Source organism: Myxine glutinosa, chromosome 1 (genome assembly GCF_964187855.1).
Source record: "Myxine glutinosa chromosome 1, kmMyxGlut1.1, whole genome shotgun sequence".
Taxonomy (NCBI): domain Eukaryota; kingdom Metazoa; phylum Chordata; class Myxini; order Myxiniformes; family Myxinidae; genus Myxine; species Myxine glutinosa.
The window spans coordinates 412287316-412312780 of record NC_136261.1 but is presented as its reverse complement, the minus strand read 5'-3'; the positions used below and the strand labels follow the sequence as shown (position 1 = coordinate 412312780).

General features: G+C 42.5%; 1 protein-coding gene across 1 annotated transcript; it reads right to left on the bottom strand.

The window, feature by feature from the left end:
- Positions 1–15873: 15873 nt before the first annotated feature.
- LOC144889608 (uncharacterized) lies at positions 15874–25211 on the bottom strand. The gene is made up of 2 exons (XM_078770512.1): positions 25102–25211; positions 15874–16645 (listed from the first exon to the last, which is right to left on the bottom strand). Exon 2 carries the CDS (start codon positions 16631–16633, stop codon positions 16205–16207), a length of 429 nt encoding a protein of 142 aa, XP_078626638.1. The 5' UTR covers positions 16634–16645; positions 25102–25211; the 3' UTR covers positions 15874–16204.
- Between the last annotated feature and the right edge of the window lie 254 nt (positions 25212–25465).

Genomic DNA, 25465 nt, shown 5'->3' with positions numbered 1-25465 from the left:
ACAAAAAAGTGCAAAAACAGCTCCGAGCAACTACAGACCAATCAGCCTTCTCCCAATTATCAGAAAAGTCATGGAATCCATCATTGCTTCGGATATGAAATCTTTCCTCTTCTCCAATGGCTTGATCTCTGATCATCAATTTGGTTTCAGACCAGGTCACTCTACACTGGACATGCTGCTTCTGCTGTCTCAACAATGGATGGAGGTCCTCAATGCCAAACAGGAAATTAGAGCTGTCTCCCTCGACATATCACGTGCCTTCGATACGGTCTGGCACCCCGCTCTGCTCACCAAACTCTCCTCCTTTGGTATCCATGGAAATCTCCACGCATGGCTGGCGGACTTCCTCTCTAGTCGGAGCCAACGTGTGGCCCTGAATGGGTTTCTCTCATCTCCTCTTCTTGTTCATGCTGGAGTTCCCCAAGGCAGTGTTCTGGGCCCTGTGCTTTTTCTGGTCTTCATAAATGATCTCTCTGACTCTCTTGAAAATCCTCTCTAGCTCTTTGCTGATGACTCCACTCTCTGCAGCTCCATTCCTCATCCCTCAGATCGGCAGTCTGCAGCCTCCTCACTCTCTGCAGACCTGGACAAAATCACAGACTGGGCAAACAAGTGGAACATGTCTTTCAATCCTGACAAATCTCACACTCTTACGATGTCTCTCTGAAAAGACCGACTGGACAACCCTCCCATCTACTTTCTGAATAATCCTCTCCAAGAAGTTCTGTCACTCAAGCTTTTGGGTCTCACTATCTGCCATGATCTTTCCTGGGAAAACCACATTTCCAAGCTGGCCTCCAAAGCCAGTCGCCGACTGGGCATCCTCCGTCGTGCGAAGTCCTTCCTTGGCACACCTGAGCTCCTCACCACATACAAGGCTTTCATCCGCAGCTCAATGAAGTACTGCTCTCCCCTCTGGGCTGGTGCTCCTGCCTCACACCTAGCTCGTCTTCACGCTGTTGAAACCAAAGCGTTCAGAATCATTGGAATCTTGTTCAGAATCAGGCTTAATTTACTTGCATTGCTGCACAACAGCTGTAAGTTGTTAGCCCGTTACTTGTTCCCTGAAGAAGGCCTTTTTTTTACAATATAACTGTGCAATTTACATTATTTTCCCGTTTTTGCTGACCTAAACTTTTTTTTAACCTCGAGAAGTTTACTGGTTACCTTTGTACCATTTCAGGTTATTCACTGGACTTGAATTGCTTAAATTTCAATAAAAACTGGAAAAAGTGAGGTGTTCTAAAACTTTTTACCGGTAGTGTATGTGTCGCAACAAATTTATTGGGTTCATTGCTCTTTTAATGGCTTTATCTACCCGGAATGTTGGAACTAAACACCAGGAAACGTTTAAACTTTATTTTGTCATCAAATTTGCCGAATGACAACTTACCCACATACAGTGCATTAAGAAAGTATTCAGACCCCTTCACTTTTTTCACATTTTGTTATTTTGTAGCCTTATGCTGAAATCGTTTAAATTCATTTTTTCCCTCATCAATCTACACTCAATACCCCATAATGACAATGAGAAAACAGGATTTTAGAAAGTTTTGCACATTTATTAAAAAGAAAAAACGTTGAAATATCACATTGACATAAGTATTCATACCCTTTGCTATGACACTTGAAATTTAGCTCAGGTGCCTCCCATTTCTCTTGATCATCTTTGAGATGTTTCTACACCTTGATTGTAGTCCACCTGTGGTAAATTCAATTGATTGATTGGACATGATTTGGAAAGGCACGCACCTGTCTATATAAGGTCTCACAGCTGACAATGCATATCAGAGCAAAAACCAAGCCATGAGGTCAAAGGAACTGCCTGCAGAGCTCGGAGACAGGTTGTGTTGAGGCACGGATCTGGGGAAGCCTAAAAAAAAAATCTCTGCTGCATTGAAGGTTCCCACAGTGGCCTCCATAATTCTTAAATGGAAGAAGTTTGGAACAACGAGGACTCTTCCAAGAGCTGGCCGCCCGGCCAAATTGAGCAATCGGGGGAGAAAGGCCTTGGCAAGAGAGGTGACCAAGAACTCGATGGTCAATCTGGCTGAGCTCCAGCGATCCTGCGTGGACATGGGAGAACCTTCCAGAATGACAACCATCAATGCAACACTCCACCGATCTGGGCTTTATGGCAGAGTGGCCAGACGGAACACTCTCGTCAGTGAAAGACACATGAAAGCCGCTTGGAGTTTGCAAAAAAGCACCGAAAGGACTCTCAGACTGAGAAACAAACAAGAGAAACAGACTGAAAACAAATATCTAAGTGCAGCATTGCCGGGGCGCCTCCGGCCCCGGGCAATACCGCAGTGCAGCTCCCAGAGACTGCAAAAAATATTTTCTTAATCAATTGGCTGATAGCATAAGTAAACCACCAGTGCTTCATCCGAAGATGTATCTTTTAGAAATTTAATGAAATAAGTCATTAAAAAAATTAAATAATTAATTGATGATTCAATAAATAAAATTAATCGATTAAATGATAAATCAAAAAATCAAAAATATCCTTTATAGCCACATCACTTGGTCACTGTCATGTCCAAATATTAGCTTCCAAGCTCAAAAGGTGCCTGAGATATTGCCCAGATGAGAAAGAAAATAAATGAATGATTAATAATGAAAATAAATAAATAATAATCATTAAAAAATGAAATAATTAATCAATTCGATAATATAACACATAAACCACCACCATTTCATCAGAATCTGTTACTAAAAAAAAATAAAAAAGGTCATTAATCAAATACTGCCGTGCAGCTCATATAGACTGTATTTGGAGGAAGAGGTGCACAATATTTGATTGATTAACTGCATAATTAAAATCAATAAAAGATTGTCATAAAACATTTTATTAATCAATTGGCTTATAGCATAACTAAACCACGAGTGCTTCATCCGAAGATGTCACTTTTAGGAATTTTAACAAATAAGTCATTAATAAAAAAATTAAATAATTTATTTATTGATCAATAAATAATTAATCGATTAATTGATTAATCAATAAATCAAAAATACCCTTTACAGACAAATCACTTGGTCATTGTCAAGTCCAAATATCAGGTTCCTCTTTGAAAAGGTGCCTGAGATATTGGCCAGATGAGAAAGAAAATCTCTCTCTCTTTTCTCTTTGCTGATGACTCCACTCTCTGCCGCTCCATTCCTCTTCCCTCAGATCGGCAGTCTGCAGCCTCCTCACTCTCTGAAGACCTGGACAAAATCACAGACTGGTCAAACATGTGGAACATGTCTTTCAATCCTGACAAATCTCACACTCTTACTATGTCTCTCCGAAAAGATCGACTGGACAACCCTCCCATCTACTTTCTCAACAATCCTCTCCAAGAAGTTCTGTCGCTCAAGCTTTTGGGTCTCACCATCTGCCATGATTTTTCTTGGGAAAACCACATTTCCAAGCTGGCCTCCAAAGCCAGTCGCCGACTGGGCATCCTCCGTCGTGCGAAGTCCTTCCTAGGCACACCTGAGCTCCTCACCACATACAAGGCTTTCATCCGCAGCTCAATGGAATACTGTTCTCCCCTATGGGCTGGTGCTCCTGCCTCACACCTGGCTCGGCTTCACGCTGTTGAATCCAAAGCTTTCAGAATCATTGGAATCTCCCGCGATGAAGCTATCTCTGAGGCCCTTTCACTCACTCACCGCAGGCAGGTAGGTGGTCTTTCTGTCTTCTACCGACTCCTCTCCGGCCTTGCTCCCCCAGCTCTCTCTGTGCTCTGTCCCCCAAATATTCCTACAGGTCGCACAAGATCTGCCAGCCACCCTCTGATGGTTAAACTGCTGAAATCTCGGCTCTCTGCTCACCTTCACTCTTTCATTCCTCTTTTCTCCCACCTCTGGAACAAACTCCCACACTCACTTCAATCACACTCCTCCATCCAGGTCTTCAAAACAGCTGTTCACCACCATCTCTTATCTTCCCCCATCCAAAACCTTGATCTTTTCTACCCCCACTAATTCACCCCAGATCCACCTTGTTTGAAATTCCAACTTCTTTCCTGGAAGTCTTGGCAGTGTCCATATGTTTTATACCTCTCCCACCCCCCCCCCCTTCCCATGCCTCCCTCCCAAAGCCCTCTCCCTCCCACAGTTCTCTCGATGTCTCCATGTCTCTCGGTCCCTGCTCTCAAATGTTGTGTCTGTGTCCTTCCCCCTCTCTCCCCATCTTGTCTACCGTTCCCGATGTTATTTGTTTTGTGTGTCTGTTTGTCTTTCTGTGTGATTAATGTTCGCTCTTTCACGAGCCTCGATCTTGTATACAAAAAAAATAATAATAATAAATAAATAAAAATGATTAATCATGAAAATAAATAAATAATAATCGTAAAAAATTAAATAATTAATCAATTGCCTGATAGAACACATAGACCACCACCATTTCTTCCGAATCTGTAACATAAAAAAATTAAAAATAATAAGTCATCAATCAAATAATTAGATAATTCATCGATTAATTGATTAACCAATAAATCAAAAATGGCCTTGACAGCCAAATCACTTGGTCATTGTCATGTCCAAATATCAGCTTCCTAGCTCAAGAGGTGGCTGAGATAAAGCCCAGAAGATAAAGGAAATGTACAAGTACTTAATTAATGACTAATAATTAAATAACTAATTAATTCATTGATTAATCATTAAATCAAAAATATATTTTACAGGCAAATCACTTGGTCATTGGCATGTCCAAATATCAGCTTCCTAACTCAAAAGGTGCCTGAGATAACGGCCAGAAGAGAAAGGAAATGTATAAGTACTTAATTAATCGCTAATAATTAAATAACTCATCAATTAATTGATTAATCAAAAAACAAAAAATGCAATTTTTGACAAGTACTTGCTCACTATTGTGCCGAAATTTCAGCTTCCTGGCTCAAAGGATGGCTGAGATATTACCCGGTCAAACAAACAAGAAAGAAAGAAAACAAGTGCAGATACATTCAAAGTACACCGCTCCCATGCCAAATAATTAAATATCCTCCAGCGCGGCAATGCCGGGGTGCCTCTGGCGCACGGCAATACCGCCGTGTAGCTCATAGAGACAGTATTTGGAGGAAGAAGTGCACAATATTTGATTGATTAATTGCATAATTAAAATCACTAAAAGATTTTCATAAAATATTTTCTTAATCAATTGGCTAATAGCATAACTAAACAACTAGTGCTTCATCCAAAGATGTAACTTTTAGGAATTTCATTAAATAAGTCATTAATACAAAAATTAAATAATTTATTTATTAATCAATCAATAATCAATCGATTAATTGATTAATCAATAAATCAAAAATACCCTTTACAGACAAATCAGTTGGTCAATGTCATGTCCAAATATCAGCTTCCTCGATCAAAAGGTGCCTGAGATATTGGCCAGATGAGAAAGAAAATAAATAAATGATTAACAATTAAAATAAATAAATAATAATAATAAAAGAATGAAATAATTAATCAATTGCCTCATAGAACACATAAACCACCACCATTTCATCCGAATCTAACTAAAAAAAAATAAAAAATTAGTCATTAATCAAATAATTAAACAATTCATTGATTAATTGATGAATCAATACATCAAAAATAGCCTTGGCAGCCAAAACACTTGGTCATTGTCATGTCCAAATAGCAGCTTCCTAGCTCAAAAGGTGCCTGAGATAATGGCCAGAAGAGAAAGGAAATGTATAAGTACTTAATTAATTGCTAATAATTAAATAACTAATCAATTAATTGCTTGATCAAAAAACAAAAAATACTGTTTTTGACAAAGTACTTGCTCGCTATTGTGCCGAAATTTCAGCTTCCTCGCTCAAAGGATGGCTGAGATATCGCCCGAACAAACAAAGAAGAAAGTAAACAAGAAAACAACCAGAGTGAAAACTGAGTACTCCCTTTCAGCGTGCGTCATTGCCGAGCCCCCTTCAGTGCCCGGCAATGACGTTATGCAGCGCCTGGAAATGGCAGAGTAAAGGTGCGGTGTCCAATTATGCTTGAAAAAAGAAAAAGAAAAAAAACATTAAATAATTTTCATCTTGCTTTTGAGCATATATGCAAGCTAAATAACTCATCAAGTTGTAAACTATGCTGCTACAGAATCTACATGCGGATCTTTTTTAGTAAATGAAGAACAGGCTCTCAAAATGAACCAAACAAGAATTGGATGTAAGAAAATGCTTTAAAATGGTGACTGCTTGATAATGTATGCATAATTATATGCATGTACATAATTATATGTATGACCAGTGTTTCTATGTAACCATGGGAACTATCATAATTAGTGTGCACGTAATTAGCAAAGCCCAATAAATGGTCGATATTTTGGAAAAGGGTCATTTTGTCATGTATACCCAAAAAATTTTTTTGGATGTTAACATGTTTTTCCCATGTAAGTAGACATCACTGAACATAATTATGTACATTGGGGAGGATCAAGGGGTGGGGGGTAGGAGGGGAGGAGGGAGCACGTTAGGCCCCTCTGGTCCATGGACTATTGGACTATTAGTGTTGACCCTGGAGTCCCATAATCGCAGTGGCCCCGACTCCTCATTCATCACCTTGAGGGACCGACCCCATAAGGATGTCCAGAGTCTGCGCAAAGATGACTGGATCATCTGCAAAATAATAATCCACCTACCCAAATAATCCAAAAAGTTTTGTGTCCATCCACAACTTTTTTTAAAATACCTTTTTTCTTTTTTTTTTGTATAGAGAATCAAGGCTCGTGAAAGAGCTAACATTTATCACAAAAAAAAAATCAAACAGACAAACAATATATTGTTGCGGTTTTGAGAAACCCTCACTTGTAAATAATTATTGTAAATAATATCTCATCGTTTAAAAGGTTAAAGGTCGCACCCATAGTTAGTCCACAAGCAACACGTAGGACACCATAGGAACTTCTCAGTTATTTCCTTAGTCTGTGTTTAGTTAAGGCTGTGTTCCCAATAGTTGACTCTGCGTTGCATTAATTAAATAAGATAGGTCCTTTTTGAATTTCATTCATTTTGCGGCTTAACTCCTGACAAATTGTTACGCGCCTTTGCCTTAGCGCCTGCTCCAAACGCCATGACGCACGCGGTCAAGCTTGGAGAAGAAGGGGGCGGAGCACCCAGAACGAGGCGTGGCCCTGTCAGTGTTCCATCAAGGGCGGAGTTGGTGAGCCCTCGCCATCCAATCAGGGCTGAGGTGAGCTCACCGGTGGGTGGGGTGCGAGAATACGCGGCTTGATTTAAAAGCGCACTATATAAGCGCAAGCGCGGTGCCCTTACACAGTTGAGTTGAGTTGAGTGGAGTGGAGCAGTTGCGCGAGGGGAAGCGACTGATGCGCGGAGAGAGCTCGTTTGTACCAGATGCGCGTGGAATCATTCTGTGGCGCTGAGCACCTGAGAAGCTGAGTAAGGAGGTCACGAGCAGAGAACGGCACATACGGACTTGCGAAGGACTACCCCCCCCCCCCCCCCCACTGCCATATATAAGGTCCGATCGCGCGCCAACGGTACGCGCATGCTGCCGGCCCGGGTTTTCGCCCCGGTACGAGTCGACTCCTGGAGCCGGACCTCAACGCCTGAACCATCTGCCTGGACCTTCCTCCCCTACCATCTGCTTGGACCTTCCTCCCCTACCATCTGCCTGGACCTTCTTCTCCTACCACTACCATCCCGTGTGAGTCTGTCTGTTTGTCCGGGGTTGTTAAGTTAAGACTGTATAGTTAAGGTTGCCCTGTGTCTGCTTCTTCTTCTTCTTGTATATTCTTTCTCTTTCGTTTCCTCTTTGGGTTTTTGTACATAATTAATAAATCATATTTGTTCTTTCTATATTTTGGTTTCCTCTTATTCGATCGCTTTCGTCTTTCCTCCATTGAGTACCTGTGGCACGATTTGGGAAACCGCTCAGGATCGGGTTTAGTCCTTTGTTAATGGCTCGGGCTTCGGATTGCTAAACCGCTCGGCAATTTCCATCTTGTCCACGGTCCGAGCGGGTGTTATCTCCTCGCTTTACGGTCAGGTTAGTAAGCACGTATTTGGGACTCCATTGACCAATTACCCTGGCTAATACCGACCGGAAGTGACGTCATAGCTTCCAGGATCGGGGGACGGCCAGCTTTAAAGACAAGGGGATTAACCCCCCTTGATAAGGGGAGCGCCGACCCCGAATCCGTAACAATATAAAAAGGGGAGCGGTAGACAAGATGGGGAGAGAAGGGCAAGCACACAAACACAACATTTGAGAGCAGGGACATCGGGAGATGTGTGGGAGGGAGAGAGCTTGGGGAGAGGAGGCGTGGGAAGGGGGAGGGAGGTGGGAGAAGTATAAAACACAAGGACACCAAGGACTTCCAGGAAAGAAGTTGGTATTTCAAAAAAGTGGATTTGGGGTGAAATTAGCGGGGGTAGAAAAGATCAAGGTTTTGGATGGGGGAAGATAAGAATTATTATCTATCCATCATTCATCATCCTTTTTATCTATCATCCTTTTATTTTATCTTTTTATTTATTTTATTTGTCATCCTTATTATCTATCCATCATTCATCATTCAATTATCTCTATCCATCATTTTGGCCCCATTTGTTTCCTCTTGATGGTGACCAATCACTTAAGAAATTCTCAGATCAGCATTCGAATGAATCACTTAAGAAATTCTCAGATCTTGGCTGAGAGCATGGATGTGCCGCTAATGCAGCACCCCGTCAAGACACTAAGATTTTAAGCCAGCCAACTTAACCGCTAAGCCAACACCGGGCTTCTCTCAAAAATGAAGAATCACTTTTAAAAAACTGGAAAGCATCTTAAAATGTAAAGCCCATCCACGTGCAATTTGCATTCGGACTTCTTCTTATTCATCTTCCATATGCGAAACATGATGAAAAGCAGTATAAAGCTTGTCAAAAATGACGGTTGTAACAGTTTGTTTGATGGTGCAGCCGCGTGAGCATGCCAAAGTCTGAAGCCTGGGCCTAGTGTCATATGTGCTTTTATCTTTATTTATTAGACATTCTACAGACGTAAATTGAAACTCGGTTTACTCTGCGCGTGTTGCACATTGCATGCAGCAAATTTCACCTCCCTGCACCTTTTATATACATTGTGATTTTTTAAAAAATGCCTCTGTACACCGACCTTGAGGCTTGGTTTGTAAGCCACCATCTACAATTCCAATGTAAGAGACATAATTACTCTTCTTTTGGATATTTGGAGTCCTCAGCAGTCCTTTGGGTCCTCTAGGTCTTCTGGTTCCTTGGGGTCTTTTGGGTCATTTGAGTCTTTGGGGTCCTTTGGTCTTTTCAGTCCTCTGGGTCTTTGAGGTATTTTCGGGTATTTGGGGTAATTTGATTTTTTTGTGTTTTTGGGGTCTTTAAGGGTGTTTGGGGTATTTTCGGTCTTTGGGGTCTTCATGGTGATTTCGTATTTTAGGGTATTGAGTTCTTTGGTGAATTTTGGGTCTTCAGGCACTTTTGGGTTTTTGTGGTCTTTGGGTATTTTCAATCTTTTTGGTCTTGAAGGTTTAATGGGTCTTCGGGTCTTTATGGGTCTTTGTTTATGGATCTAAGGGTCTTTTGGGTCTTTGGGGTATTTTGGGGTTTTAAGGGTATTGGGGCCTTTTCATTCTTTTGGGTATTTAGGGTCTTTGTGGCATCTTGGATCTTTAAGGGTATTGGGGTCTTTTGAGTCTTCGGGGACTTTTGAGTCCTCGGGATATTTTGGGTGTTTAGGGTCCATTGGGTCTTCAGGGACTTCGGAGTCTATTGGGTCCTCTTGGTCCAGGGTCATTGGGATCTTTTGGATCCTTTAGGTCATTGGGGTCTTTTGGATCCTTGTGGTATTTTGTGTTTTCTGAGTCTTTGGGGTATTCTGGGTCCTCAGAGTATTTTAGGTCTTTTAACAGATGGACAGTAGTGTGCAAAGATTGCCCGTTAAAACCCCACATAAAACCCCACTCCCTCCACTACTAAAGCACGACTCAAAGCCTTTAAAACCTACCCTTATGAAGAGGGACAGACACACAAATACACAAACACACATTGTGTTTTATATGGTAGATATCTAACAAAAAATACCAAAAAATTGACAATTTTAGGCGACCTTTAACTTTTGACCACAAAAGCAATGGGCTTCAGCAAACCAATATGCAAACCCTGCTCAATTTTCAAGTCAATCGTATGAGAATTAATGATTTTTTTTCCACCTTCACAGTTTGTTCTAAAAAAAACAAAAAAAACAAAAAACAAATCAGCTTCTAGCTATTGACTGGTGAGCCAATGCAGTGACCCAGCATGCAAATTCTTTAAATTCCATGTCAATTTCATGAAAATTGACGATTTTATGTGACACTGACCTTTGACCTTTTCACCAAATTATTAATTCGTCTTCTCCATATCCTCCAAATAACGTTATGTTGAAAACTTGATGACAAAGCTCAAATGGGACAAAAAAAGTTAATGGACAGACACAGACAGACAAACCTCATCAATGAGCAAGGACATGGATACACCCTGATGTACACACACAAGATTGGCATCAAATTGGCTGGCACATAATCTAATTTTGAGTTATTATACCCTTAAAGATCCAAGATGCCACAAAGACCCTAAGGACCCAAAAGAATGAAAAGGCCCCAATACTCTTAAAAACCCAATGTTGAATGATCGACAAATGTAATGTTGAGTCGCCAGCTCTGTGATTGCTTCGGTGAGAAACTACTTCCGATGGGCCAAAGGAGGGTGGGTGAAGGTAAGAGCCTTCGACAAACCAAATGAGTGTTGGAAATAAAGGAAAAAACAAATTATGGGACAGACCACCGTGTGGTGTTAGCATGTGTTGCGGCACCAAGCTCACTTCAAAAAATAAAGCCTGCACCTCCTCCAGTGGGAAGAAAGACCAACTCCCAATGGGACAGAGATTTGCACCAAGCCAAAAGGCTCTGGAGGTGCTACCAATCTCAAAACAAAAAAAAACTCAAGAAAAGGAACCTTATAGCAAGGAGGAGAAGGAGTCCATTTACTACTGTAACGTCTATTCAAGACATCAACAGTGGGGGATTCACAATGTCAACATCAACAGTGTCCCCCAATGTCAGTGGAGGAGGTACTTTAATGGACAAGCTGAAAAAGACCACATTGATCACCAGAGCAGCGAGACTGTGCCATCCCAAAAATTCAACAAAGTTGTGTCAACGGCACATAAATCCGAAAATAAAAATAAAATCAGAGATAACGGTGAAGGTCAGAAGACAAGCTGAAGAAATTAGGAGGTTGGGAGCCACGCGCTCACCATGGATGGGCAGAGGAGAGGTGGAAAAGTGGCCACAATGGCGCTGGGATGGACTGCACAATGAAGCAATGGTTTGGAATGCAGAGCGTTTCTGGTGACCCAGAGGTGAAGTCGTGGTGAGACAGAGGTGGAGGAGACAAAGAACCACCTTAATGGGGAGGGGAAACACACTTGCAATTGTAGACCGAGTGAAAACACCAACATAAATGAATGGGATGAAAATGAGAATGGCGGATGATAAGACACAGAAGGGAACTAGACGGTATTCATGGAATACTTACCCTGCGCAGTCAACTTGGTGCAAGCCAACTCTTCTATTTTTGAACGTTTTTTTTTTTTTTTTAATCCAATATGGCTGTTCGACCACGTGAACGATGACATCATAAATTTATATTCTCTAAATAATTGTCGCATAGATCATGCTCAATAAATTTCAAACTGATCAGACTAAGCGTTGGCCCTGTCAAATTATGACATCATAATTATGGCACCAATGATGTCATCGTTAACAACACCTATTCCCCACATGGAATTCTTTGCAATGAGCCACGTTTCAATTTTTAAAATGCTGACATGGCACACACTTTACTTTACTGAAATGCAAACACAAATGTTATATTTTCATCAAAAATCGTGGGAATTTTGCCAAATCTGTTTTGGTCATGTGTTAATATACCTCAGCAATCGACAAATCTGAAATCAGAATTTTATATGAGGTCAAAATGACCCCGTGAGGTCGCTCCGTACTTTGCCTGCTCGTCGTGTGCAGTGTGATAATGAATTCCATGCCCACTCTAGCTGACTTCTTCTTCACGCAATAACAACTGCTAGCTTCCAGACCATAGACCCAATCATCTTGAAATTTTGCACACTTGTTACACTGCATTACCTCCACTAAAATTTAAAGTTTCACGTCGATCAATGAAGCGGTTCAAGAGTTATAAAAATTTTAATATTTTCATTTACTTATTTATATCTGCCAAACCACATGACTCATCGAAAATTCCAACAGGTCATTTTAGCAGACTGACATGCTGAACACATCTGTGAAGCTTCCCCTCGATAGGATCAAAAAATGAGGGAGGAGCTAGGTTTTTAAAGTTTATGCTTACGTCACCATGTGACGAATGGCGTCATGCTCGCAGACTTTTTACTTTTTTGTTCGTCTTGGGTATGCGATCCTGCCTGCAAAGTTTGGCCTCGGTCTTTCAGTTGTTTGGGAGAAAATTTGATTTCAGTGGTTTTTCAGGCTTTTCACTCAAAACAATATGGCGTCCAAACCACGTGACCTACAACGTCATTATAATTTTATTTCTGCATCAATTTATACCGAGAAGATGATTAGAAATTTCATCCTGATCGGATAAAGTTTTTTATTTTCGAATTATGACGTCGTCATTCACATATGTTATTCCACATGGAGAGTTCTTTGCAATGAGACGTGTCTCAATTATTTATGTGCAGCGCTTTTTGAGATAGAGGTGCAAAGGTTTTTGGTTTTTCCAAATGGCACCCATACCACGTGACCTGTGATCTCATAATATTCACTAAAATATTCTACAGCCGGAGGCCCTCCTGTGGCGAAAATTTCATGTCAATCGGACCCACAGTTGCCGAGAAAATGAATTTTTTAAATGCAGACATGCACATACGTACCCGAATGCTAAACCCTGCCTTTCGCTTCGCGAGCGCAGGGTAACAAGGAGGTGAAGGAGAGGAGTACAAGGATGATGAGGGACAACGAAGACTGGTAAAAGATCTGGCAAACAAAATAGTGGAGATGAGATTGGCACCATTTGGGGAAAGTCCACAACTATATGAGAAAACAACCGATGGACAAAAATGCTGTTTGGACGACACCCAAATACACAAGGAATGTGGAGTAATCCACTCACCCATCTGCAAAAATCTCAATATTTCAGTTCCAGAAAACTCATGCTATCGTTATCCAAAAGCAATCATGGAAAACAATGAAGTAATCCCTGGCTCAGGTACAACCTAATTATCCCATTGAGCATAGAAAACAAAGGATTGTGACCAGATATCATATGTGGGTTAAAAAAAAGAAGGCTAAAAACCCTGTCTCCTGTAATGTGGAAGAATGGCTAATTATAGGACCCGCATCCGGATCTTCACCAAAATCTAACCAACATGTCCTCGTCACACACACAACCTGTCCACCCACCAAGTTTTGTCAAAATCCATCCATAATGTTTTGAGATATTCTGCTCACAGACAAACAAACAGTGGTGAAAACATAACCTCCATCCATCTTTGGTGGCAGAGGTAAAAATAAATAAATAAATCACAGAACATCAAGGTTACTGCTTGACATGCTATGTTGTTTTAAAAAATACGTCACGTACCAGACTTGGGTGTTAATCCATCATCCTGAAAATGGAGACTGCAGAAATCACTGAGCCCAATTCCAGAGAAACCAGAAACGTTGTCCCAGTGCACATTTTGGGATCTGAAAATCTTTTCACAGAAACTGGAAAGTTCCCGAATAGCATTCTCCAAAATTTAGCCAATCACAGCCGTTATCTAATCAGGTTGAGATAATGACATGAGGGATAGATATCTGCAATAGGAAAGCAAAATGCTCAATGGTTTTTTGAAATATCGTGAACACAAAAGTACATGGACAGATGATCGGTCGGTCGGAGCGACAGTAATATAGTAACAAAATTATTTTAGCACAAAAAGTAAAAACAAAAAAGGCGTCGGTTGATGGTAAAAACAATTTAAAACTTTTTTTTTGTGCCCCATTTTTTTTGGCCCTTTTTCTGATCGTCTCCGATCTTGTCTGAGGGGAAACAAAAAAAATACTTTAATTGTTATTTACCATCAACCGACACCTTTTTTGTTTTTACTGTATTAGCGATAATTATTTTGATACTATATTACCTTGTCACTACATTATTTTGTTGCAACACATACCTGTATTATTTTGTTACTATATTATTTTGTTACAATGTTATTTTGTTCCTACATATTACTTATTTTGTTATGATATTACATGCCTGCCCCAAGTTTGGTTTCAAAAAAAATCCCATTAACAATTCACAAGTTATTGCAGCAGACACACGGACGGACAACCGAAGAACATGATACCTGCATATCAGAACATAACAAGGTACTGGAACTTTTATTCATGTTCACAAAATGTGGGGAGTTGCTGTTGTTGTTCTCCTCCTCCTCTTCCCTTTATAAGGGGGTCAAACGATACCAAGCTTCTGCCCAGCCTTGACCGTGATACTCCTCCAATCCCCTCCGTCCTCAGCCAACTCTCTCCACCCTCCAACCACCCCACTTTACTGATATCTTTCTTCACACAATCCTCCCACCTCAACACAGTTTACCTCTCTTCCACCTAGCATATTTGCTCAACCTATCTGCTTTCTTTGCCATTCTTTCTTCCCCCATCTGCACCAAATGTCAAGCCCATTTCAGCCGACATTTCACCAATGTCCCGGTCAAACTCATCTGCACACCAATCTCCTCCCTCAGTTCTTCCATTCTCCTTTTATCCACCCTCTTTACTCCCACAATCCTCTTGACTCAGTTGTTCTTGCAAACCTGCAGTCTGTCATTGTATCTCTGTCAGTGCCACTGTCTCCAGACCCTAAAGTTAGGCCGGTGTTCCACATCACATCAGAACCTTCCCTTTCATGTCATTAAAATCTGTCCGCCATTACACACTGCACCCTCCTCCACACTTTTTAACCCACCAAAATCCTCCCCCGTATCACTGCCTCTGTTTTACTCAAACCTATTTCCTTAACTGATCTCCTTCCCCTACAAACTGATATTCATTTCTTTTCTCTTCTGCCCAACCCACATCACCTGGGTCTTCTCCATGCTTATTTTCAGCCGATGTTTCTCAAATGCCTCTTCTCACTCGCCAAGTACTCCTGCATCTCCTGCCCAGACTCCACCACAACAGTCAGATCATTCTCACAGAATATCCTCAGAATATCTTTCATGTATACCTTTCATATTTCATGTGTCCCCCAATGCTGATTGCATATGCAAGGTAACATGAAAAAAATGTTTAAAAATATGCCGCAAATTACATTTTTTGCTATTCTACCATTTGGTATTCCATTTTTGCAAATGCACCAAGGGGGCGGGGTCAAAATGATACTGCTAATACACCTTATTGCCATGTGATCATAACAACCAAGTAGATGAATTTTTACACAATCGTTCAGGAGGAGACAGCATGACAGACAGACATATGGAGGAACAGAGCCAATTACAATATGACTACGATGAAGCGTCTTCATATTTTTCAGAAAGCGTGGGAAAACAAGGAAAAGCCTTCCATGAAGATAACTTCCTACATGCAAATAACTTAAATGTACCGTTAAACATGGAACACAGAGGTATTTAATGCAATTCCCCCCCACCCCCACCCCCCCCCCCCAAAATAGGGGCAAATAGACCCCAATTTTAAAAAATACTGTGAACATCACGGGTGATGAAGGTTGTGGTCAAGTTTTTCAAAATCGTCAATGCAGTTTCAGATAAGAGAGCAAATAACCATTTTAGGATATCAGGCCCGCTCACCAGGCCCCACCCACCATCCCTCCCACCTCCTTGAACTCCAAATTTTTAATGCCGTGTATAAAATTGAGTTCCAACACACAAAATATAATTTTACCCAAGTTTGGTCACAATCCCATCAGCAGTTTCGGAGAAGAAGCTGCAAGTGCTTACAGACAGACTGACGACGCGCCATCCAATAAGCTCCCCGGAAATATGTTCCAGGTGAGCTAAAATTTACCTTGTAATCTCCATCAAAAATCCATTAATATTAGACAATACAAAACTGCACTAAAAGAGATTACACAGGTTAAAATAATACAAAAAAAACAATGGTAGAAGATCAAGATATTTGTTGACGTGTGATGTTGTATTAAAAAAGTCACATACCAGACATGGCTCTTGACCCATCATCCTGAGAGCGGAGGCTGCAGACATCAGTGAACCCGATTCCAGAGAAACCAGGAACATTTTCCAACTGCACATTATGGGATCTGAAAATCTTTTCACAGAAACTGGAAAGTTCCCGAATAACATTCTCCAAGTTGACGAAAATACTTCCCAACAGAGAAGAACCCGCAATCTGGACATCTTGCGGCTTCGAAAAAGAATTAATAAATCTACAGAAGTCAGCATACATTGCAAATTGTAATTTCTCTTTGGAGAGAGAAAGGAGCTCGATTCGCAATGGATCCGACTCAGTACAAGCTCGAATAACCTTCTGATTCTCAATTCCAAGCTTATCGATCACTGCTTGGGCTGTTTCTGCTCTCAGGCCTTGGGACATGAGCCATTCCAAGAAGCTCTCCATTGCACCGATGACCTGCCAAGGATACAATGCTTATGTTAATCACAGAAAAGTTATACATGTTATTTTCTTTACTGGAATGTTTTTGAGTTATTTCCATTGACAATCCAATCAATTATTATCCAATAAATGCAGGGTTTGCATCCAGTTTGTTCACCCGCTGTGTCCCATTTTGAAAGATTTATTATCAATCAGCATCTAATGAATGTGAGTTTTTATAAACAGAGACAAAAACAAACCCAGAGTAAACTAGAGGAGACGATTTGGCCCATTATGCTGCGCCACATCAACACCAGCCAAATTTCATCCACCAAAACGATGCAATTTCATTTGGGGAATGAGGAGAGAAATGTGGATGAGACGTGTGGCAGGACCAGGGATATCCCAAGCGAGTCAAATACAAATGGGGAAACACAATTATTTTAATTGTTTAAATAACAAAAAGAGAAAAAGCAATCTTTTGTGTTATTTTTTCAGAGGTGGGTGTGGGGGAGTGGGGGGGGGGATAGATTTGGGTGATGGCGGTTCTTAGATGACGAACACACAACATCAACAATGACCGCTTGTCGAGACCCCCCCACAGGCACGACACTCCACTCCACTTCACTTCACTTCACTTCACTCAGATGCACACAATCTCCCAATCCATGCGCATGTCACAAACGTCTTGCCAATATCCCGACACTCTTCTATCTCTAATGCTTCCAGGTACCTATCTAATCCTAATTTAAACTTATATATTGATTCTCTTGCCACCGCCTTTCTCGGAAACCATCTTATACATTAACTACTCTCTCAGTGAAAGACCCTTACCTTACCACCGTATTAACTCTTCTTTTCTTTACTAGGCTATGGCCCCTGATCCAGTCACTGTCTCTGCTGAAGTATTATTCTGCACTTATTTCGTCTATACCCTTCATTGTCTTAAACATCTATCACATCCCATCATAACTGCCTCCTTTCTAATGTATAAAGCCGTCTCCTTCAGGCACCCTAAATTAGTTGAGTCTAGCTGGGCCCGGAATCAATCAAGTAGGCCTGTACTGAAGCCTCTCGATCGTAGCTTTGTCTTTCCGACTTGTGGTGACCAAAAATGGAAACAATATTCTGGATGAGGCCTCACTAAGTGCTCAAGTACATACTTCAATTTTATTAAAATAATGATATTAAAGATCGTTTTAAAAAATCCAGAAGTGTAGCGCTACTGAAGCAGTCTCATCCATCACCAGTATGGCCTTGCACAATGTAACAAGCCGATGTTGAGTCGCAGTTTAGAAGATGTTCGCTTTATTGATCAACACAGAACAAAGTGTCATTCGGCTTCGTACGACATATCCATATTAGCAGAGTCTTCTTCACCACATTCAAATCCAAATTTAAACTTATCTATTGGTTATGTTGTCATTGACATCATTTTTTTTTTTTTGAATACAAGATCGAAGCTTGATCGTCAGCACTGAGTGGCGTGCTGACGAGGAGGGGAGTGTCGTTGAAGCTGAAGGGAAAGGTGTATGCTGCACGTGTGAGAAGTGTCATGATTTATGGGAGCAAAACATGGGTAATGAACGTAGAGCAGCAAAAAACGCTACAAAGGGTGGAAATGCGAATGGTTCGGTGGATGTGCGGAGTATCGTTGAGAGAGAGGAAGACAAATAACGAATTGCGAAAGATGATGGGAATAGAGCCTGTGATGGATGCTGTGAAGAGAAACAGGTTGAGATGGTTTGGTCAAATGTTGAGGCAGGATGAAAGTGACTGGTTGAGAAGAGTGATGGAAATTAATGTAGAAGGAAGTCGAGGATGGGGAAGAACGAGAAAGACTTGGCAAAAGGTGGTGGAAGAAGAAATGCAGGCAAGGGGGTTAACAAGGGAAGATGCCGAAAATAGGGCAAAATGGAGAAGATTGTCATGGGGACCGCAAGGCTAACCCCCTCTCAGCAGGGAAATAACCTTAAAATGCCTATTGTTGTTGTTGTTGGTCCCTGGTCCTGTCACTGTCTCTGCTGTAGAATTATTCTGCACTTATTTTGTCTGTACCCTTCATTATCTTAAACATCTATCATATCCCATCATAACCGCCTCCTTATAAAGCTGTCTCCTTCAGGCGCTCCTCGTAGTTGAGTCGAGCTCGGCCTGGAATCAATCTAGAGTAGGCCTGTGCTGAACCCTCTCTATTGCAGATATTTCTTTCCAGACTTGTGGTGACCAAAACCGCAAACAATATTCCATATGAGGCCTCACTAAGTGTCCAAATGCATACTTCAATTTTCATAAAATAATGATATAAAAGATCGTGAAAAAAATCCAGAAATTTAGCGCCACTGAAGCAGTTTCATCCATCACCAGTATGGCCTTGTGCACTTTAACATGCCGACGTTGAGTCACAGTTTAGAAGATGGACGTTCTATTGATAAACACAGAACACAGCGACAATCGGCCTTGTACTGCATCGAGTCTTCTTCACCACAATCCTGTCCCTCTTACATGCCAGGCCTTCTCATGCTAAATATCAATATATTGTGGCGGACACAAGCAAGGGACACGAATTCAGCGCACCAGCAGGTGGCGCGAACGTCCAGGCGGGGAACTGGAATGCATGCCCCGCCTATCGACCGACCGGCCACGCCCGAGGACGAGGCGTAGCCTCGGCACATATATGCGGGCTCTAAGCTTGAGCCCGCCCAGTGCTGCAGTTCGAGCTTTCATAATAAAGACTCTTGGTTTTATCAAACGCGTTGTGGCCTACCTCTTTGGCAAGCAAGTTGTGTGCGCAGCACCACACCTCACTGGTGACCCCGACGTGATATGAACACGCAACCTTGATCCGGACCCACCCCACGCCAGCGACTCTGCCTCTGCGTCGAGGCCGCCCCCCGGCGGTCGGACCCCCGGCACCCCCGCCAGCAGCTCTGCCTCCGCGTCGAGGCCGCCCCCCGGCGGTCGGACCCCCGGCACCCGACAGCCCCGCCGTCCCGCCACCCCCCAGACCGGCACCCATCACCAGGGGGCGTTTCAGCCGGGTCATCCGGCTTCCCCGCAAACTCACCCTTCAGGTGCGGGGGAATTCTGGGGGGGCACGTGTGGCGGACACAAGCAAGGGACACAAATTCAGCGCACCAGCAGGTGGCGCGAACGTCCAGGCGGGGAACTGGAATGCATGCCCCGCCTATCGACCGACCGGCCATGCCCGGGGACGAGGCGTGGCCTCGGCACATATATGCACGCTCTCAGCTCTAGCCCGCCCAGTGCTGCAGTTCGAGCTTTCATAATAAAGACTCTTGGTTTTATCAAACGCGTTGTGGCCGACCTCTTTGGCAAGCAAGTTGTGTGCGCAACACCACACTTCAATATAATGTTACGAATTTGGGTAGTGATATATGTAGAGCAGAGTAGATCTGAGTAGGTAACATGCTTCGACTGTCGCGATAGGGAATCTACCTGTAATAAGTTCTGTGTGTTTAGGCGTTTTGTCGGTCAAGTTGTATAACTGTGAATCTACCAGGAGACTCGTGTGTTAGGTAGTGTCGGGGTTAATGAGTAGAGCCCTTGTATGTCTCAGCTGTTAACCAAGCCTTTGTCCTTTATAGCACTACAGACCACATAGACACTAGTTATGACCTTTAGTACAACATTAATGACGCCCTCCCCCCCTGACACGACTCAGGAAGAAATCGGGCTAGAACGCCGCCGATAATGGCCGCCACCATTTGCACCTCCGAGAGGCCTACCCGCCTCGCACAGCACGTGCTGAGACCAAGGAAGAGGGGACGGGAGTGAGAGTGGTGCAGTGGGCATGCCCCTGCACGAGCCGGCGAGTCGATGGAGACTCTGATTGGCAGAGCATTGCGCCAATGCTGATGTCACCGGCCAGATATATTATCAGCGCCGGACGCCTTGGCTGGCAGTTCAGTTCAGAGTTGGATCGAGAGTTCGTGTGCACCAGAGTGAGGAGTGAGATCTGAGTCAAGAGTTCGTGTGCACCAGAGTGAGGAGTGAGATCTGAGTCAAGAGTTCGTGTGCACAGTGGCCATTGTGCAGTTGAGAAGATCTGACCCAGAGCAGTTGGATTCCTGTCACTTCGCAGTTCAGTAGTTGATCCCAAGCAGTTGGAATCCTGGCAGCGCAGTTCAGAGACCCCGACCCGAGTTGGGCTGAGGTGTAGCCTGAGTGGAGCTCGCTGTCCTGCTGTGGGACCTCGTGGTGCTTTGGAGCTTGGTGCATGGACCTCGGGTGCAGCGGCGAGGGCGTTGGCTCGGGCCTAGCGGGGCGTGCGAGGCGGATGGAGGATTCTTCTAGGCCGGGAATTGAAGACGACAAGACAGCTAAGACCGAGCTCCGCGTACCCAATTACATAACGGACGTTTTTATTTTCGTATTCATCTCCCTCGTCTCGTGTTTGAAATCTGTTGTGTGTGGGATCCCAATTTAGCTACCTTATTTTATTATCGGCACGCATTTTCCTGTCCTACCTTTTTCATTTGGATAAACCCTTGTATTATTTTGCATCCCCCATTCAAACCTGTGCCGCCTGAGTTAATTTCCTCTCACAGGACCGGAGCTACGCCGGCGTGCTGCAGTTAAGTGCTTTCACCACAGCATCCATTTCCCTTCTTCCTCCTGCGCGGCCATAGCCGAATCCGTGTTTGGGTAGTTGCCTCCAATAAGACCGTTTAGGCTATCCGCAACTCTGATGTTAATCAGCGTTGCATGACAATACCATGGTTCTTGAAAGTACGAGTATTATGAAGGCGATTTTTGTGAAATAATATTCAAGTATTTAATTCAATTTAAATGAACATTTGAAAGTGCAACGTAAAAAAATGTTCCAGGTTTTACCACCATTTTATCCAGTGGCTATTGCACCACCTTATCATTCTAACATGTTACAAGAAAGGGCATTCTTGGGAAAAATGCCAGGGGCAAAGAAAAGGCTCCTTTATATGGTACGTGCCATGTGGCAAACTATAGAAAAGAAGGGACATTCCTTATCGAGGTATAAAATGCCAAATAAGGCCGAAAAAAATATATTGCTGGTCTCTGGTCAGACCAAAGTTCCAGAATTGATGTGGCGATGAGTTTTTTTCTTTTTTTTTCTTTTTTTGAAAAGCATGGATTGCACATATAAAGGTGTTGTTTTTTGTGTCCTCATGCCATGCGGTCCTCCTCATCTGCCGTGGCGCTGTCCAGAGAGAAATTAAAGATAGCCAATGGGACAGGTCGGCCTTTTTGTAAATAATGAACACAAGCTTAATAAGTTATTTTAAAATGTATTTATTCTGAAAATCATTAAGTTCTTCAAGCATATTATAGACTGCCATTTCGTTCTCATGATCGCCTCGCCGTACCGTCAAACATTCCAATGCATCGATCACGTCAACACTGCGCAAGCGTAAGTGGTCGAACAGGCCGATGGTCTCCCACGATCTCTTCTCCCAGTCCACCAGATTATCACAGACACGTACAACTTAATGACAGATGAGATAGGATCCAGGCCTAACAAACGAGTCCACCCGCAGCTCTTTAGGCCTTCTGGTTGCTTCACACGAACCCGACAAAGAACGTCTTCGTTTCAATAAATGACAATATCCAGCCGATTGGATTAATGACGGCACGGCACACAAAACTACTCATATCTTCGGAACGGCTGGTTGGATTTGAATGTCCCAAACTAAGGGACATTCAAAAATCTCATGTGCATGCTGGATTACCCTTGTGTTCTTAGGAGGAACCAAGTAACGTTCTATGAATGTTCATATGAAGGGGCGCCCTACATCGAGCAAATAAAATAAATTTACTTCTTCATGCAGCTGTATGAATCATTGCCATTTTTCCCAAGAATATCCCTTCTTTTCTATCATGTGCCACATGGCACACACCAAAAAAGGAGCATTTTATTTAGTTTGCCACATGGCACATACCATATAAAGGGGCCTTTTCTGTAGTTTGCCACATTGAGCATACCATATAAAGGGGCCTTTTCTCAAGTTTGCCACATGGTGCATACCATATAAAGGGGCCTTTTCTATAGTTTGCCATGTCACACATACCATATAAAGGGGCCTTTTCTGTAGTTTGCCACATGGCACATACCATATAAAGGGGCCTTTTCAATAGTTTGCACATACCATATAAAGGGGCCTCTTCTATCGTTTGCCACGTGGCACACACCATAAAAAGGGCCTTTTCTATAGTTCGCCACATGGCACATATATATAAAGGGGCCTTTTCTATAATTTGCCACACGGCACGTACCATATAAAGAGGCCTTTTCTATAGTTTGCCACATACCATATAACGGGGCCTTTTCTATAGTTTTCCACACAGCACATACCATATAAAGGGGCTTTTCTTTAGTTTGCCACATACCATATAAAGGGGCCTTTTCTATAGTTTGCCACACGGCACGTACCATATAAAGGGGCCTTTTCTATAGTTTGCCACATACCATATAAAGGGGCCTTTTCTATAGTTTTCCACACAGCACGTACCATATAAAGGGGCTTTTCTATAGTTTGCTACATGGCACGTACCATATTAAGGGGCCTTTCTATAGTTTGCCTCATTGTGCATACCATATAACATGGCACATACCATATACAGGGGCCTTTTCCATAGTTTGCCACATGGAACATACCATATAAAGGGGCCTTTCTGTAGTTTGCCACATACCATACAAAGGGGCCTTTTCTATAATTTGCCACATACCCTATTAAGGGGCCTTTTCTATCGTTCACCAGATACCATATACTATAAAGGGGCTTTCTATAGTTTGCCACATACCATATAAAGGGGCTTTCTATACTTTGCCACATGGCATGTACCATACAAAGAGGCCTTTTCTATAGTTTGCCACATGGGACATACCATATAGAGGGACCTTTTCTGTAGTTTGCCACGTGGCACATACCATATAAAGGGGCCTAATCTGTAGTTTGCCACATGGCACATACCATATAAATTGGCCTTTTCTGTTGTTTGCCACATACCATATAAAGGGGCCTTTTTCTAGAGTTTGCCACATGGCACATACCATATAAATTGGCCTTTTCTGTTGTTTGCCACATACCATATAAAGGGGCCTTTTTCTAGAGTTTGCTACGTGGCACATACCATACAAAGGGGCCTTTTCTATGGTTTGCGACATGGCACATCCCATGTAAAGGGGCCTTTTCTATAGTTTGCCACATGGCACATACCATACAAAGGGGCCTTTTCTATAGTTTGTCACATGCCATACAAAGGGGCCTTTTCTATAGTTTGTCACATACCATACAAAGGGGCCTTTTCTATTGTTTGTCACATACCATACAAAGGGGCCTTTTCTATAGTTTGCCACATGGCACATACCATACAAAGGGGCCTTTTCTATAGTTTGCCACATGGCACATACCATACAAAGGGGCCTTTTCTATCGTTTGTCACATACCATACAAAGGGGCCTTTGCTATAGTTTGCCACATGGCACATACCATATAGAGGGGCCTTTTCTATAGTTTGCACCATACCATATAGAGGGGCCTTTTCTATAGTTTGCACCATACCATATAGAGGGGCCTTTTCTATAGTTTGCACCATACCATATAAAGGGGCCTTTTCTGTCGTTTGACACATACCATGTAAAGTGGCCTTTTCTATAGTTTGCCATATGGCACATGCCATACAAAGGGGCCTTTTCTATAGTTTGCCACATGGCACATACCATACAAAGGGGCCTTTTCTGTCGTTTGCCACATGGCACATACCATACAAAGGGGCCTTTTCTATAGTTTGCCACGTGGCACATACCATATAGAGGGGCTTTTCTATTGTTTGCCACATAACAAATAGAGGGGCCTTTTCTATGCTCCTGGCATTTTTTACAAGAATATATCTAAACACACATCAAGTGAATCTGTTGAAAATTGATGATTTCTGTGACCAAGACCAAAGACATGTTCACCTCAAAAACAACCCACTTCGTTTCGCGCGCCGCTGATGCAGTGCCCCTTGTTCCCGGGAGCCACGTACTCATTTTGCTGACTTCAAAAGGACGACACGCTTGGTCAACACACCTGGTGTTATTTCAACGACGTGACCCTAACATCTTAAATCAGCCACATTAAACATGAAGCCAACACCAGGATTAGTTTCACAGGTAACGAAGTAGACAGTCACTCGATATCACACAAACCTCCACCAGGATAAACAGGTGACCGTTTGTATCCACTGATAGACCGGATCTGGATTCGGACCTGAACCGAAATCGAATCAGTCCTGTCTTCCACTTCGTCTTCTTCTTCTTCTTCTCTCTCACAAGTCTCATCCCCCAAGATTCCCAATAATCCATCCACAACTCTTTGCCATATCTTGCTCTGTATAATCATAATGTTCGCCCGATCTCTCTGTTGATGTTGTGAAGAATCACTTCAAATTATCGTTTTACAGAATATCTTGCTCAGTATTAATAATAAAATGAGAAACTCCGAACAAACCTTTTCCTCAGAAGATCCGACCCGATCACTGTTTCAGCCGCTTGTGGAAAAGAACACGGAGCCGATGTCAGTTCAAGCAAGTCATGTTCCATGTCCTGACCGGAAGTGACGCCGGAAGTACGTCACCACTGTATGCCATAATCACCCACTAGGCGGTGAATGTGTATGTGTTACGGTGTGTGTGTTATGGAACAAGTGAACACCCGTAACAACACCCCGTGACGTGTACACATGCATCAAGTTTCCTTGCATTGTATATTTGCATTATAACACCGTTTTCATTGAATCTAATAATCCAGTGAATCCCTGTGAAATGACCAATGTAAAATCATTATGTGACGTAACATTCAATTTGAGGTACAAA

Excerpts from the sequence above, each read along its gene's own strand:
- LOC144889608 (XM_078770512.1), bottom strand. The coding sequence starts at position 16,633 with ATGGAGAGCTTCTTGGAATGGCTCATGTCCCAAGGCCTGAGAGCAGAA.